The sequence below is a fragment of the Elephantulus edwardii genome, unplaced genomic scaffold, assembly GCF_000299155.1.
Source record: "Elephantulus edwardii isolate Elephantulus edwardi_28Jun2011 unplaced genomic scaffold, EleEdw1.0 scaffold00059, whole genome shotgun sequence".
In the NCBI taxonomy this organism is placed as follows: Eukaryota; Metazoa; Chordata; class Mammalia; order Macroscelidea; family Macroscelididae; genus Elephantulus; species Elephantulus edwardii.
In genome coordinates this window covers 16,920,901-16,935,784 of record NW_006399809.1, presented here as the reverse complement: position 1 = coordinate 16,935,784, position 14,884 = coordinate 16,920,901, and the positions used below count along the sequence as shown (strand labels likewise).

General features: G+C 38.8%; 1 protein-coding gene across 3 annotated transcripts in view; it reads right to left on the bottom strand.

Moving 5' to 3' along the window:
* PDE1C (phosphodiesterase 1C, calmodulin-dependent 70kDa) overlaps positions 1 to 14,884 on the bottom strand; it is a 718,015-nt gene that overhangs the window by 95,539 nt on the left and 607,592 nt on the right. For all 3 annotated transcript variants that reach the window (XM_006887612.1, XM_006887614.1, XM_006887613.1), the window contains 5 exons: positions 12,753 to 12,854; positions 12,108 to 12,228; positions 9,349 to 9,430; positions 5,931 to 6,051; positions 2,705 to 2,880 (listed from right to left, as the gene is read on the bottom strand). In XM_006887612.1, coding sequence (XP_006887674.1) covers positions 2,705 to 2,880; positions 5,931 to 6,051; positions 9,349 to 9,430; positions 12,108 to 12,228; positions 12,753 to 12,854 — 602 coding nt within the window. The remainder of the gene's footprint in view (positions 1 to 2,704; positions 2,881 to 5,930; positions 6,052 to 9,348; positions 9,431 to 12,107; positions 12,229 to 12,752; positions 12,855 to 14,884) is intronic.

The following is a 14,884-nucleotide window of genomic DNA, read 5'->3' as shown; positions in this document are numbered from 1 at the left end:
TAGTTTGAAAGACACTGATATTTTTAACCTATTTCTACTCTTGTTAAATGTTTTTATAAAATTATAGTTTGAATAAAAGTCCAAAACAAATTAAGTGTTCATTCCACCATGCATACACATTTTATTCTAACGCATTAATTTCATGATCCACAGTGGAATTGACTTTCCACACTTCCTGTCTGAAATTCCGATTTCCACTAATCATTCTGTCTATAATCTTTCGGTGTCTTTATCTATTCCCCCATTTACTGATGTATTCCAATTTCTAGCCTTTCCTTTTTATTTAAATAACAGCTACCACCTCTTGGGTACTAACCACATGATCACTCTGTTCTCAGAGCTTTGCATGTTTTTGTTATTTCCGTTTGCACATCAACTCTGTGATATGTGTAATCACTTTCAAAATGAAGCCTCGGTGAACCCATCCAAATCTGCCCAGGAACACAGTCCAAGTAGGAATTCCACGCTCTCTTTTTCCGGTAACTGAAATGTGTATTGATAACCAATCCATATACTCTCAAAACATAACTGGGCTTCTGCCTATACCCTTTCTCCTGGTTCCCTATTTCTAACGACAGTTTCAGGATTCAGTCCTTTGAATTCTAACTACACAATCCCTACTCAAAACTCTCAAGAAGGGTTGGAGATAAGTCCTTTTATATGCTTTCATAGTAGCTCAAACATAGCTTTATCAGCATACCTAATGCATTTGCACATTATTAGCAGTTCATTTACCTGTCCTTTTTAAAGGGCTAGTTTTTCCCTGGAAAATAAGCCCTCTCCTGCTTCCCTAAGTAGTGAGTTTTAGAATGTAAATTTAGCAAGCCAGATAATTGCAAACAAATTATTTTGAAGTACCTCTTTAAGTTGAACAGCATTGCTAGGAATTGGATTTTGAATTGTAATGAGTGCAATTAATTATAAGAGAGTGCTTCTTTTGAGATGATGCAGTAGCTGCCATCATTCCTTGCAATGCCTGCCAACTGGGAGAATTTAAATGTTTCAACATTTGAATGGACTGTCAGAAAGTACACTTAAATATGGGAGAAGCACTGACTCCCTGCACAGCTCAAGGCACAACTTCTGTCTGTAGATGATAAGGGTCCATTTTGGCCCTAAATACCGTAAATATAAGCCCTTTGCCCCAGTTAGAATTAACAGCCATTCGGATGGGATTTCATGGGCTAGTCACATTGGTTTGCCCTGGAATAATCCCAACAGGGCAGCCCCTCCCTCCCATATGTAAAAGCCGACCAGCATCCTGAGTGTTGCAGACCAGCACAGACAGAACCTGCTCCTCCTGGTCCTCTCCATTCTTCTCATTTGCAAAAGTAGCAAATTTGGGGCAAAACACTCCTTGCCAGCCAAGGGCTAGTGGACGCAAGCTGACAAGTACAAAGAATGTAGAGCCTGATCAAACTCAACATTTTTCCTTTAAAAGAAATTCTATATTAATATCCACTGCCGTCCACTTCCTGCATAAGACAGTAAACTTTGAGAGGAGGGTGTCTGTTACTCATCTCTGTGGCCTAACATAGGACACAGCAGTTGCCAAAGCAGTTGGCATGTGATAAGTGTCAGCAGCGATGACTTCCGCTGAAGGCTCCTGCCTCCTGTAAAGCCTGAGGGCATTAGTTCCCATCTCTGAGGGTCCAGATGTCCTTGAACCTTTTGGAATTATACATCGCAGCTCTATTCCCCTCATCTCCTCTTGTTACTTGTGTCCATCCTGCCTCTCTGCCCAACCATAGTATAACCACAGTAATACATGAAAATCAAATAGTTGATATCATTCGGTGCTGTCAAGTCAACTACGACGCACAGTGACACTACGAACAGATGGAGCCCTGCCTTACCCTGCATCACCTTCTCTGCCATGCCCAAGCCACCGTTGTGCTCACTCTGCCAGTCTGCCTCCTTGACGATCTTCCTCTTTTTGCTGATTCTTTACCCCAGCATGGTATATTTTTCCAATTACAGGCTCCTCCTGATACCATGACAGAAGTATGTGAGACAGTTTCTTCCTCCTCGCCTCTCAGGAGCCTCCTGGTTGCACTTACTCCAAGACAGACTCCTTTGTTCCTTTGCCAGACACTCAATGTAGAACATATTCAACAAATACAAATGCTTGTAAGAATAAATGAATCTCAGCTTCCAAGAAACACATAATGATCAATCTTCTTCGCTTTACAGTGCAAAGGGCAAAGACTTTTCTGGTCTGGATCAGAAAGATGTTTGCTTATGAGAGGTTGTTTACCTACACATTATCTCTGACTTAGAAGATTAGTTTTTATACTCTGAGTGATAACTAAAAGTAAACTGTGAACATGAAATGAAGCTAAAAATTGAACATGTGACAAAGATAAAAATCTATACACAAAGAAAGTAAAGTTTCTTATATGCCAACACAATGGCTCCTGGTTAAGCGTCCAGCAGGTAAAAGGAGGAATGAAGATTCCCCATAGACCCTACGTATTGAGAAAAGGAGTTGAGTCACATAGCACCAAGGGTGTGGGGTGAGGAAGCTAGAGTTTTGCCCTGATTTAACATCTAAATGTTGGACGGTGATCTCTGTGTTCAGCAATTCAATCTGCACCTTGGATTACTGTGTTTCATTTGTAACATCTGAAAACCAGGGATGATAATCCCTTATCGTCTGTGGGTTTGGACAGGTATGCCAAAGGATTCTCCAATAGCATGTTACCTTTAGGAACCTTGGCTCTCCATCTTTCCCGGTTGATGTGCACCACCTCAGTCCAAGTGGTTTTAAAACTCTTATATTCGACAGAGAGGACAGAATTGTTGATCGGGGCACTTCCTTCTGACCCAGCGCTCTTGACACCTGACCGCTTCGCATCTGATGAGCTGATACTGTTCAAACTGGAGGAAGAAAAACACACCACAGAAGAATGTTAGTATTTGGGAAATATATGCCAAAGAATATGAATAGGTCCGAGAGACAGTGGCTTAGCATTCATGAAGTTTTTGCAGTGAAATTCCTTTGTCCTGATATTGGTAATTACTGTATTTCCAGATGTGACAGACAGGATATTTTATATCTTTAACAGCAGTAAAAACAAAGCAAAAGGAATATTTCTACTTCATGATTTTTTATATTTCTCATATATTTTCCCTATTAACTGGTCTCTTCTTTTTTGAATTGTGACTAGAATGCCCTACCATGATATATGAGATGAATAAATTTGAACTTAGACTCTGCTTAGTACACAGTTCACCTGCTTGCTTCCTTTAGGATTTCCTTTCCAATTTACCCAGCGACTCAATCCTCTTCCTTCCACAGTTCCCAGAACCCCTGTCCATTCTGGTATCCCCAGGCCATGAGAAAACAGAGAAGAACAGATTGAAGATTGGGGGGGACCATGTCATGAAATAGGCCTTTTGTGATATGACAATTGTTTCAAGCTTCAGACATGGGCAACTCTGCAAATGTTATTATATGTTTTCAGGCGGCCCAAACAGTGATTGGTATAAATGTAAATCCACTATCTACAATGAATGCTGCCTAGAGAAGTAGAGTATGTTCCAAGTCCCAACTGAAGCCCTGAGGGTCTTAGGGAGGGCTTCTGTTCTCTTTGTTATCAACCCTCCTTAAGAATCCTAGGGGCAGAGTGTCCCCTTGCCCAAGTTTCTCTTGCTTTACCCTCTATTTATTCCTTCTCCTCTGCCTGTTCATTCAGTCACCTTTATTTATACATTAACAAAATCTCAAGATAAATCAGTGGTTATTCAGTAGATTCTGATACGTTTTGATCCGTGTGTGTCAGAACTGTGCTCTGCTGGGCTGACTTTTTGGAAAGTAGGTTGCTACACTTTTCTCTTCTGAAGTACCTTGGGATGGACTTGAAATTCTAACCTTTTGACCAAAGACTCCCAGAAATAAGGGCTGTACTGCTAATAAAGACTAAGTATTTGCTTTAAAGTTGTTTGTACTTTCTCTGGGTTAGACTTTATTCTGAATGTTTTACACATATTGAATAATTCATTTAATTCTCCCAGAAGCCTCTGAGTATTACAATTTCCATTTTCTCAGCTGGGGAGATCAAAGCAACTTGCCCCAGGCTGCACAACTAATAAGTGCTGAGGTTATAATCTTTAACCTCAGCATTCTGACACCACGGTCAGTATGTACTTAATTGCAAATCTACACTCAGTCTAGGGATGTGCTGGCAGAATGTGATTTAAAACTTTCCTTTTTAAAAATCTACTTCATTCTCTTTCTGAACACAGAATTGGAAGTCAGTTCTAATTCCTGGGATAATTCTGATCAACGACACTGTCTTTCGGAAAGTTGGAAGGAGTCTAGGACAGCCTTGGTACTGCAGGTACAAGTGCTGCTGATGCTGCCGTGAGCAAAGCTAACTAACAAAGGATATAGGGGTTGCCAGTATCAAACGTCTGCCCAGATGAACTTTGGAAATGGTCCCTTGGGCAGCCCATCGTGTGTTATTGTTACTAGGTGCCATCGAGTTGACTATGACTCAGTGACACTATAAATAACAGATTGGAACCTCGTTCTGTCCCACACCATCATCATCTTCATCTCTACCATGCTCAAGCTCATTTGTGGTCACTGTGTCAATCCACTTCATTGATGTTGTTAGGAACCGTCAAGTCAGTGCAACTCACTGTGACCCTATGAATGAACAATAGATCTGAAGTCTTTCCTATCAGGTGCCATTCTCACCATCTCTGATATACTTGGGCCCATAGCTGCTATCACTGTGTAAAACCATCTCAGTGAGGGCCTTCCTATCTTTCGCTGACCCTCCACCTTTCCAAGTATGATGTCCATTTCCACAGAATAGCACTACCTAACAACATGCCCAAAGTAAGTGAGATGAAGCTTCATCATGCTTGCCTCCAAGCAGCAAGCACTCTGGCTGTGTCCTCTCCAAGATCGATCTGTTCATTCTTTTCAGTCCACGGGATATTCAGAACTCTTCCCCAATACCAAAACTCAAAGGCATTAATTCTTCTTTTGCAAACTTTATTCATTGTCCAGCTCTCAGATGCACAGCAAGTGATCATAAAACCCCCACAGTCTGAATCAAGTGGACCTTAGTGTCTAAAGTAACATCACTACTGCTTAGTAGTTTGGAGAGGTCCCTGTGAGCAGACTTTCCCAATGCAACACTTCTTTTGACTTCTTGACTGCTTGTACCAAGGGTCCAGGGGTAATCTGGGAATATTGCTAGAAAAGGCTATTCCTTGGAAAGAGATATTATGTTTAGAAAAGTGGAGAGTCAGAGAAAGAGAGGAAGACCCTCAGAGAGATGGATTGACAGGGTGACTGCAGCAAGTGTCTCAGAGACGATGAGGATGGCACAGGGTATGGCAGGATTCAACTATATTGTTGATAGGGTCATTAATAATTATACTCAATGGCACCTAAAAATAAGAACAAAAATTCAAAGTGTGTTAATTATGGATCCAAGTATGATGAAATTGATTGTTGACAATTTCAATCTTTTCTCCATCTATCACAGAGCTGTCCATTAGCCCAGTGCTGAGGGGTTTTGTCTTCTTAAAATTTAGGTATAATCTGTATTGAGAATACTAAGCCATCCATTGTTGTTGTGTTCCTTGGAACTGACCCACAGCTGACCCTATAATGGGTTGCCAGAAGCAGTAAATTGCATGGGAGGAGACTGCCCATCCTTCTTCCACAGAGCAACTGGTGGATTCCAACTTCGTGATTCTGGGATTCCAATGCAGCTTCTAACCACTAGGCCACCACCCCTAAAGTGTACTAATTGGTATGATTTCAATTTCTCTGAGAAAAGGAAGGAGGCAGATAGATCTTTCTTATAAAATAAGTGATCAAGCATAACCTCACTATGAAATACCACAACCTGCCAGAAGACTAATCTAACTTCATAGGCAGGTCAACCGTACCCTTGTCCACTGACCTTGAACGTCTCTGACCTGTCCCACCAGGTTGGGAGGTATCCTCAATGACTGGGTTCACAATCTTCTCAGTCATGTCAGTGAGCACAGTGAAGGTAGGTTCCACAATGAAATCAATGAAGCCTAGAGAGAAACACAACGGTTGAGAAGAACTGAAGATTAACTTGGGGTTCCCTCTAATTTCTCAAGGAAACGGAACAGTTTTTCTTTTAAAGTTCATCTGAAGCAGGCATTTTTAGTATCATTTTTGATAGGATACTAGAAGGGCATATACATGACATGATGTAGTGTTCAAAACCCACAGGACTGTATAACATCACACCCCCCCATTTAATGTAAATAACAGACTTTCATTAATAACTATGTTGTTCACTTATAACAAATACACTACACAAGGAAAGTTTGCTAATTACAAGGAAAACTGTAGTGAGGAAAGGAGTAAATGGAAACTCCCTATACTTGTTGATCAATTATTCTTTAAATTTAAAAATTCTCTAGAAAATAAACTATTAATTAAAAATTTTATCCATCATTCACATAGGAACTCCAGAGTACATAAGAGAGGAAAAAATGGATTTTATTGACTTAATATATTTCTTGCTTTGACTATCATGAGTTCATTATATTTCTCTAACACAACTTTCCTAAAGAGATCTGGTGGCTCAAATGGCAAAGAACTGTACTTCCAAAGAAAGATAGATGGTTTGACTCCAATAGCTGCTCCACAAAAGATGGGAAATTCCTCTCTGTGTGATTTACTACTGTCTCTGAAAACTCACTGGAGGGTCAGCTATGGGTTAATTTCCACTCAGCACCAACATGAAAAAGTACAACATACTTTTGAGTAGATAATAGCATAAATCACTTTTAAAAATATTGTTAAACCTCCACTGTGTTATAATCTATGTGATATGAGCTGTGTAGAAGGCCAAGATAAAAAGCAAGTTCCTGCTTTTTCCTTATCAAATCCTTACTATCTTTTAAGCCACTATATTTCCCAGCACTCATCAACATTTCTTCATTGAAATACAGACAAACTCAAACTCAAAATTCTCTAACATTCCACAATATTGGCAAAGAAATCTTTCTAAAACACAGACTAGTAAACTTGTTCTGTAAAGGACCATAACGCAAATACTGTAGACTTTGTAGGCCACATGCTCTTTGATTGTAACCGTTGTTAAGCGTCGCAAACGACTTGATGGCACGTAACAACAACAACAACACTTTATTGGAGCAGAAAACAGCTACAGGCAATAGGAGATAGGAGAATGCCTGTGCTTAATGGTGTTTCAACAAAAATCTATTTACAAGAACAAAGGTGGTTGTTGTTGTGTGTCATGGAACCCACACATTATGGGCTTTCAGAGACAGTAAATTGCACAGGAGGAGACTGCCTATGTTTTTGCTGCAAAACAGCTGGTGAGATTGAACTATGTGCATTTGGGTTAGCAGCATAACCTTTTACAACTAGACCACCAGAAAACAAAGCACATTGTTTTATAAATTTTCAACATAACCTAAATCCTTTAGTCATGCCTTATTTCCTACATGAACATATGTTATGTGCCATCGAGACACCTGCGACTCATAATGACCCTATGTACAATAGCTCTGAACTCTGCCCTATCCTGAGCCAGTCTCACTGTCTCTGACACACCTACACGCTCCCCACGCCCAGTGCCCCAGTTTCTATGTCAACCCATCTCATCCAGGGATTTTGTCTCCTGCATTGTCCCTCCACTTTTCCAAGCATCGTATCCTTCTCTAAGGATTGGTCATTCCTGGCCATGTATGTGAGGTGAAGCTTCAAAATCCTTTCCTCCAGAGAGCAAGCTGGTTTCACCTTCTTCAGGATAGACCTGTTTGTTATCTTGGCAAAGTATCAGCACATGCTATTCTTAAAAATTATAAAACATGGGCCTGACTTTTGCTACAAACATACTCCTTTACTGCACTCAGGAACTCATCCACTGTTGTTGCCATATAAAACTGCAGTTCACTGACCATGATGGCTGGTTCTAAATGTCCCATTTCATATGTTCTATTTCTCTTTCCTGAAAGACCAAAGATCTTTCTGACCACCCCTACAAGATAATCTTTCTTAAACAGTGCCTAATTCTGCCTTAGAACTCAACTCAAAGATTACCCTTAAACATATCATTCTGGACTCTTTCCATCTAACAGTCCATACCATCTGTTCTATGTCCTATTCTACCAAGTATAAAATTTTACCATATTATTGTACCACTGTAACAGATTTTGTTTTCATGATGCTTTTGCCACTACCCATGGATAGTTTGATTCTCTTGAAAACAAGCACTAGTCTCTCTTTGTTTTTATAATTTCTATTATATTGTGCCCATTAACTAACAGAACCTTATTATATTATTAGGAAAAAGAAGTTCAAACTAAATTTAAAAATCAATAAATCAGTACTGAATTTATTTTCTTTTTTAATGACTTTAGCATGAAGGACTCTCCTTCACAGGGTTGCTATGAGTCGCCTGCAACTCAACGGCACTTAACAACAACAACAACAATGACTTTAGCTTCTGTTAAGGAGATTGCTGATGACATTTCATTTATGTATGACACATATACCCTCTTCCATATCTAAGAATGTAGGAGTGTAATCTATTTATCTAATAAATACTTTTTAATATTTTCCCAATACTTTTGCAGTGCAAAAGTTATTCTTTCTAAAGGACAAAAAAGTGGGAGTCCTGGTGGCTTGGTGGTTAAGGAGTTGTGCTGCCAAACCAAAGGCACACAGTTGGAACCCACCAGTTGCTCGGCAGGAGAAAGATGGGCAGTCTCCTCCATGTAATTAACTGTCTTTGGAAACCCACTGGAGGGTCAGCCGTGAGTCAGTTCCAACTTGATGGTACATAAAAACAATGTCAATAAGTGGGGATTATAAAAAGGAGTAGAGAGAAAGAAAGAAAATAAATTAAGGGAGAAATAGCAAAGGAAAGAATACATTTAAAGGAGTCATTCCTGGAAGTAGGAAATGGGCCTGTTCCAGAAACAGGGCTATTGGAAGTAGAACAGCTGGGTGTGGAGAGATCTGACAGTGAATTTCAATCCTGAATGCAGAATGGGGTGAAGCAGAATGGGCTTTCTGCCAATGACACTTGTCCTCTGCTTGTAAACTGGAGGTCCCATTTTCTTTTGGCAGCAATGATGGAGACATCAGAGTGTCAGTGTCTAAGCTTTACATGCGCCAGACACATGCCAAGGAGAAGAATGAGGACCGTGGCCTCATCAGCCTCCCCAGCCAATGCTATGAGCACAGCACGGGGGAATGGAGTCACGCCCAAGCCAAAGCACCATTATGAATAACTGAGCTTACACTTACAGACATCTTCCTCTGTTGTTTTTATTCCCCCTTCATTCACAGTGTTGGCAAATACACACCTACTTGTGACTGAGCGACCATTGTTGATTTTCGATCACACAGAGGAGAAAAAGGCAGCCCCAACTCTGCTTCTCTGTCACCCTAGAAAAACAAGATGTCACAGTCAATTAAGAAATGAACCACCCAAAGTTTATTTAATGAGGGGCTGTGCAGCCTGCTGGTCTTCATTTTCATTTATATTACACAATAAGTAATCATCATAGGTCCTGAGCATCTGAGTAAAAGATAGGAAGAGGCCAAATCCCCTCTGTGGCCCAATTACTCCACAGACTGCGAAGGCACAGGCTGTGGGGAAAAGAGCCTTGATGCACAGGAGGAAGTCATTCATGGAAAAGAAGGAAAGCAAGAAGTCTTGCAGTCCAGAGTCAACACTGGAGTGAGAAGTTCGAGTTTTTACTCAAGCTGTCTACTTCAACTGGTGGTCCACTCCCCTTTCCAGCTGTGGACACACTAGAATCCAAGACACAAACTCTTAATTGGGTTACTCAGGTCCATTCTCCCAGCACCACTAGAAACACACAGAACGGGAGTGTTTGTGGGGACTGTTTATAATGAAAAGTGGATCAAGAGAATCAGCTCTGAGGGTTATGCTTTTACTTTGAAATATAATCCAAATTTCCAAATGCAATTTTAAAGAAGTTTCTGTAGCCCAACTGAGCTTTCTTGTTTGAGCTATAAAATTTAAAATCTCTAGTTAAGTAGTGAGGAAACATTTTTCTTACACAGGTTACTCACTAAGGTTCATAGCATGTGGGTTAAAATAGTATCAATAAAGATAATTTACTGAATTATAATTACTGGAAAATAGTTACAGAGCAGTGAGTTAACATTCATTTCCCAAAAGGAAAGAAATTCAATATGGCTGATTTTTATACTGCCTGTGGCAAGTTTTTATTCAGTTTGAGCATATGTGTATTCAAAATAAGATTTCCTTTACAGGAGAAAAATTCAAATATTTAAGAAATTTCTTACAGTCACTCCTTAATAATTATATATATAAAAGAATAATTTAAGTGTGTAAGTGTGTGTGTATGCATATCTATCTATCTATCTATCTATATACATGAATAACTGAAGTATTTTAAATTCATTATTTGGTCACAGACTAAACATAGCTATGTTGTTGTGTATCATCAAGCTGAAACAGAAAAAAAAAACCAGCAGGTTTTCAGAGACTGTTAAACAGGGGGAGATTGTCCACTCTTCTCCCATGAAGTAGCTGGTGGATTAGAACTGAAAGTTTTAAGGATTGCAGTACTGCTTCTTAACATTAGGCCACCAGAAGGAATAGCAAGCAAAGTATATAATGAGGGGGAAATGGAGATTTTGCAAAAATCTTCTTACTACTATTAGAGAAAATAGCTGCTTGGAAAATGACCTTAAATAATTCCTTGATTAAGGATGAATTTTCAGTCATCCTTGTATATATAACACAGTAAAACCTGGATATCTCTAGTACTGAAAGCTCCTTGAAGCTCCTTTGAGAACTACTCTGAGACCAAATTCCAGCAAAGGGAAAGGCATGCATGCTGACTTACGGCATGTCCATAAGATGGTTAGGAGTTCATGTGTTCACCCACAGACTAGGGAAGGAGACACAGGTCATTTAATTCTGGAAGAGCCTTAAGAATGTACATGGTCCAACTTTCTCCCAAGACCTTTCTCCCTCCAAATATTACAGATAAGAATATAAAAAAACCCAAGGTGTGATTTGTACTCCCAGATCACAACCAGATGAGGTAAAAACTCCAACCAAGGGTTTTCTGGTCTTTTATAAGTAGTTACCTGTAGTTATACTTCATTATCTGATTTTGTTCACAGTTTTAAGATAAGTAGGAGTGTAAAATAGACAGATACCACTCAAAGTTTCTCCATTTAAACCAGAATCACAGAGTAATCAGTTTCCAATAATCTGAGTAACCAGAGAAGGACAGTAACCAGCTAGTTTATGAGATAAAGTTAAAGGCAGGATTAGTAAATAATGTTGTATATAATCTTAGAGGCCTCTGAATACACATTGTGAACTTCCTTATTGAATTAATAAAAAATGTTTAAAAATTTAATTTCACAATCAATATATTCTTTCTCCTTCAAGTGTAGGATCTCATACTCCAAAATAGACATTCAAATGGCACCTTCTGTTGAGATGAAGGGAATGTGTGTGTCTTAGTAGGAGACATCTCTGTCTTGGTGCTTTGCATGCCTTGATCCTTCTGTAGCTTTGTGTGCTTTTCAATGTCATGCATACTTACTGGAAGGAGCTTGAGCTGTGTGGTGTATTATATGTTGGCCAGTGGTTCAGAAGAACCAGATGCACCTCAGAAAAGATGGGCATTGTCCTCACATAAAGATCTATAGTATTGGAAACGCAATAGAAAGTTGCAACAAGTCTCAATCAGCTTGACAGCAGTGGACCTGGTTTGGGGTACATTCACTGGATGTCATGGCTATTCTTGTAGGAAACACAATTCTGAGCTTTAGAATGTATAAAATGTAAAGATAATTGGAACAATAGTTTCTGTAGATAACTTGATTCCAAACTGTCACACCTGGCTTTGGAGTTTTATAATACGGGATTATCTGCTGGGAAAAAACAAAACAAAACAAACAACACCACAATCCAATGAATTGTAATTGAGACATGAGTTAAAAATTAACAAATTAATCTCACAGGGCAGACTCAACATGTCCACCACTTTGTCAAGTCATTAGAAAAGATAGATGTTTATGTAAAAGGATTCTTAGGGTGGTAAGTTACCTGTCTAAAGAACTCTTCCAGAAGTGACATTGTCCAGCGATGATGGAGGTCCCAGGCTTTCGCTGGATGGCTAATATCTGCTGTGTGCAGCATCAGGGATAAGGCTTTTGGCTTTTCAATACTGTGAACCCAAAGGAGCCAATATGAGATAGTCAAACTCTTCAGAATCTCAGTAAGGAAAACAAGTAACAGTCAACTTTAAAAATTTCTTCTCATTGTCTCATCTGAAACCCCACTCTGGCTGAACAAAGACACCATTTTATCGTATCATGGGTGTAGTCAGCAACTTGAGCTTCTTGGGTATGGCACTGGACATCTCTGCCTCAAATCATTTCTACGCCAACCAAAGAGAGTCAGAAGAGTCAGCAATCTATTTTTATTTGCTTATTTTGCACTGACGAGACTTCTGCAAAGTCTGCTTCCCAATGGAAAAGATTTTATATTCTAATTAGGGTGAACCCTTACTGATCCTGATGATATATACCTAACTTTGATATGGTTAATTACCCTACTTTCTCCTCTGACCATATTATAACTCCACACCATAAAGTCATATTCAAGGAAATGCTGTTTAAAAATCCGATGACAGGGGCAAGGACTAGGTCAGGCATCTAGAGGTACAGAGGATGCAAGAGGTCCACTCACGCTTCTGGCTGCTGCAGAGCAGTCTTCATCGCTTTGATCTGCTGGAAGTGACAGGACATATCGGTCGCCATCACCATCTCAATTACCAAGGTCCGAAACTCCCTTTAAGGGACAGCACAAAAAGAAACAAAATGAATGCAAAAAGTAAAAAGTATAAGTTAGTTCATTTTTGTAACTTCTAATTAAAATAAATTATTTCTGACATTTCTAATGTATTCTAAATTTTTTAAGTGGGCTTTTGATTAGGACTAAATGAATGTTAAGGACCAAAGAGAAGATCATTCATTAAAAACACTCCATGTAGAATGTACTTATTTGGGAAATTAATTCAGTTGAAAAAAAATTCCAATTAAGTAAAGAAACATGTCCTTCTCAACAGATTCAAAGTTTTAAGGGGTAATTAATTTGAAAATGATCTCTAGAGGCAGATTGATAATCCATATTATACTAATCAACTTTATTAAAGTTACAATTTGCACAAAAATATATTTTATGTTTTCATAAAAATGTACAATGTAGAGGTTTTATCTTATTGAATATTTTTGTATAGAGATTTAAATATAGAATGTTGTTGTTGTTATGTGCCATCTTGTCGCCTGCAACCCATAGCAACCCTATGGACCTCAGCTCTGAAGCTTGCCCTATCCTGAGCCAGTCTCACTAATTCCTACACATCTAACCCCATTTCCACAGTTACTGTATCAATCCATCTCATCCGGGGTCTTCACCACAACAGTCAAGTCAAGATACAGAATATTCCCATCACCCTCAAACTCCTTTTACTTCACCCCTTCCCAAGCACCTGCTGCCATCATCTGCTGCCACAGGTAACCAATGATCTTTGTTCTGTCACTTTACCAGAGAGTTAGTACTTGATTCATACACACACTTTCTGTCTCAAAAATGATTTGGGATTCCTTCATGCTGTATTCTGTTCTGATTCACCCATGTCCTGGTTCATTGATGGTCCATTTGTTTTTATTGCAAAGTGTCATTCTATTGTGTGAGTACACTATACTATGATTTATTTATCAACTCACCATCTGATAAATACTAGACAATTACATTCTAATTTTAGACAATTGTGGACAAAGCCTTTAAGACCATCCATGTATAAGACCTTGTATGGTCAGATTTTTAATTTTAGGGGATGAATACCTAGGAGTAGAACGGATAGTTTACAGGATGGATACGTATTTAGAAGAAACTGTCAAAGATTTTTTTTTCCCCAAAATGATTTTATAATTTTATATTTCTATAATCTGTATGAGTTTCCATTTTTCTATATAGTTTCCAGTTACTCAGCTGTCAGTCTTTCATTTCAGTCATTCAAAGAGCTGTGTAATGGTGTTTCTTTATGATCTTAATTACATCCTCCTGATGACTAATGTCAAGGAGCTCTGAAAGCCTAGAAGTATTTGTGCTGCAATTCCAAATGTAAATGGTTCAAATCAACCAGGTGTTCCTTGGATGAAGGATGGGCAATCCCCTCCCATGGGATTTACCGCCTCTGAAAACCTGCTGGAAGGTCATCTGTGGGTTGATTCTGACTCTGGGGCACACAACAACAAGAACAATGACTACGGCCAAGCACCTTTTCATGAATTTATAGGCCATGTTTATATCTTCTTTTAAGAAAAATCTTTACCAGTCACTTTTCATCTTAAAAAACTGAATGTTTGTCTTATAACTGAGTTGTAAGAGTGCTTCGTATATCCTGCATAAAAATTCTGTGTAAATATGTGAGTTGTGAATCATGTTTTCCATTCAGGGCATTTTAAATTAGCTTTTAATAATAAAAAGCTTTAGTCTTTTAAAGAAGGCGTCATGTTTTTGTTTTATTTCTGACAAAGTTCTGCCTCTCCCTAGGTTTTTGCTAAGTTTTCTCTGGAAGTTTGATGTTATCAATTTTTAGTTATTTCTAAAGAATGGATAAGGGTCTATTGAATTTTTACCTATTTTTGCCATTTTCCGATGGTTTGATTCGTGGCTTATAATATGTTTCCTTATTTTTCACAGCATATTTAAGATTCACTATATCTCACTTCTTCTTCTCAGAGTCAGCCACAGTTTGTTATGATCTACACAGTCAAATGCCTTTGCATAGTCAATGAAACACAGATAGACATTCC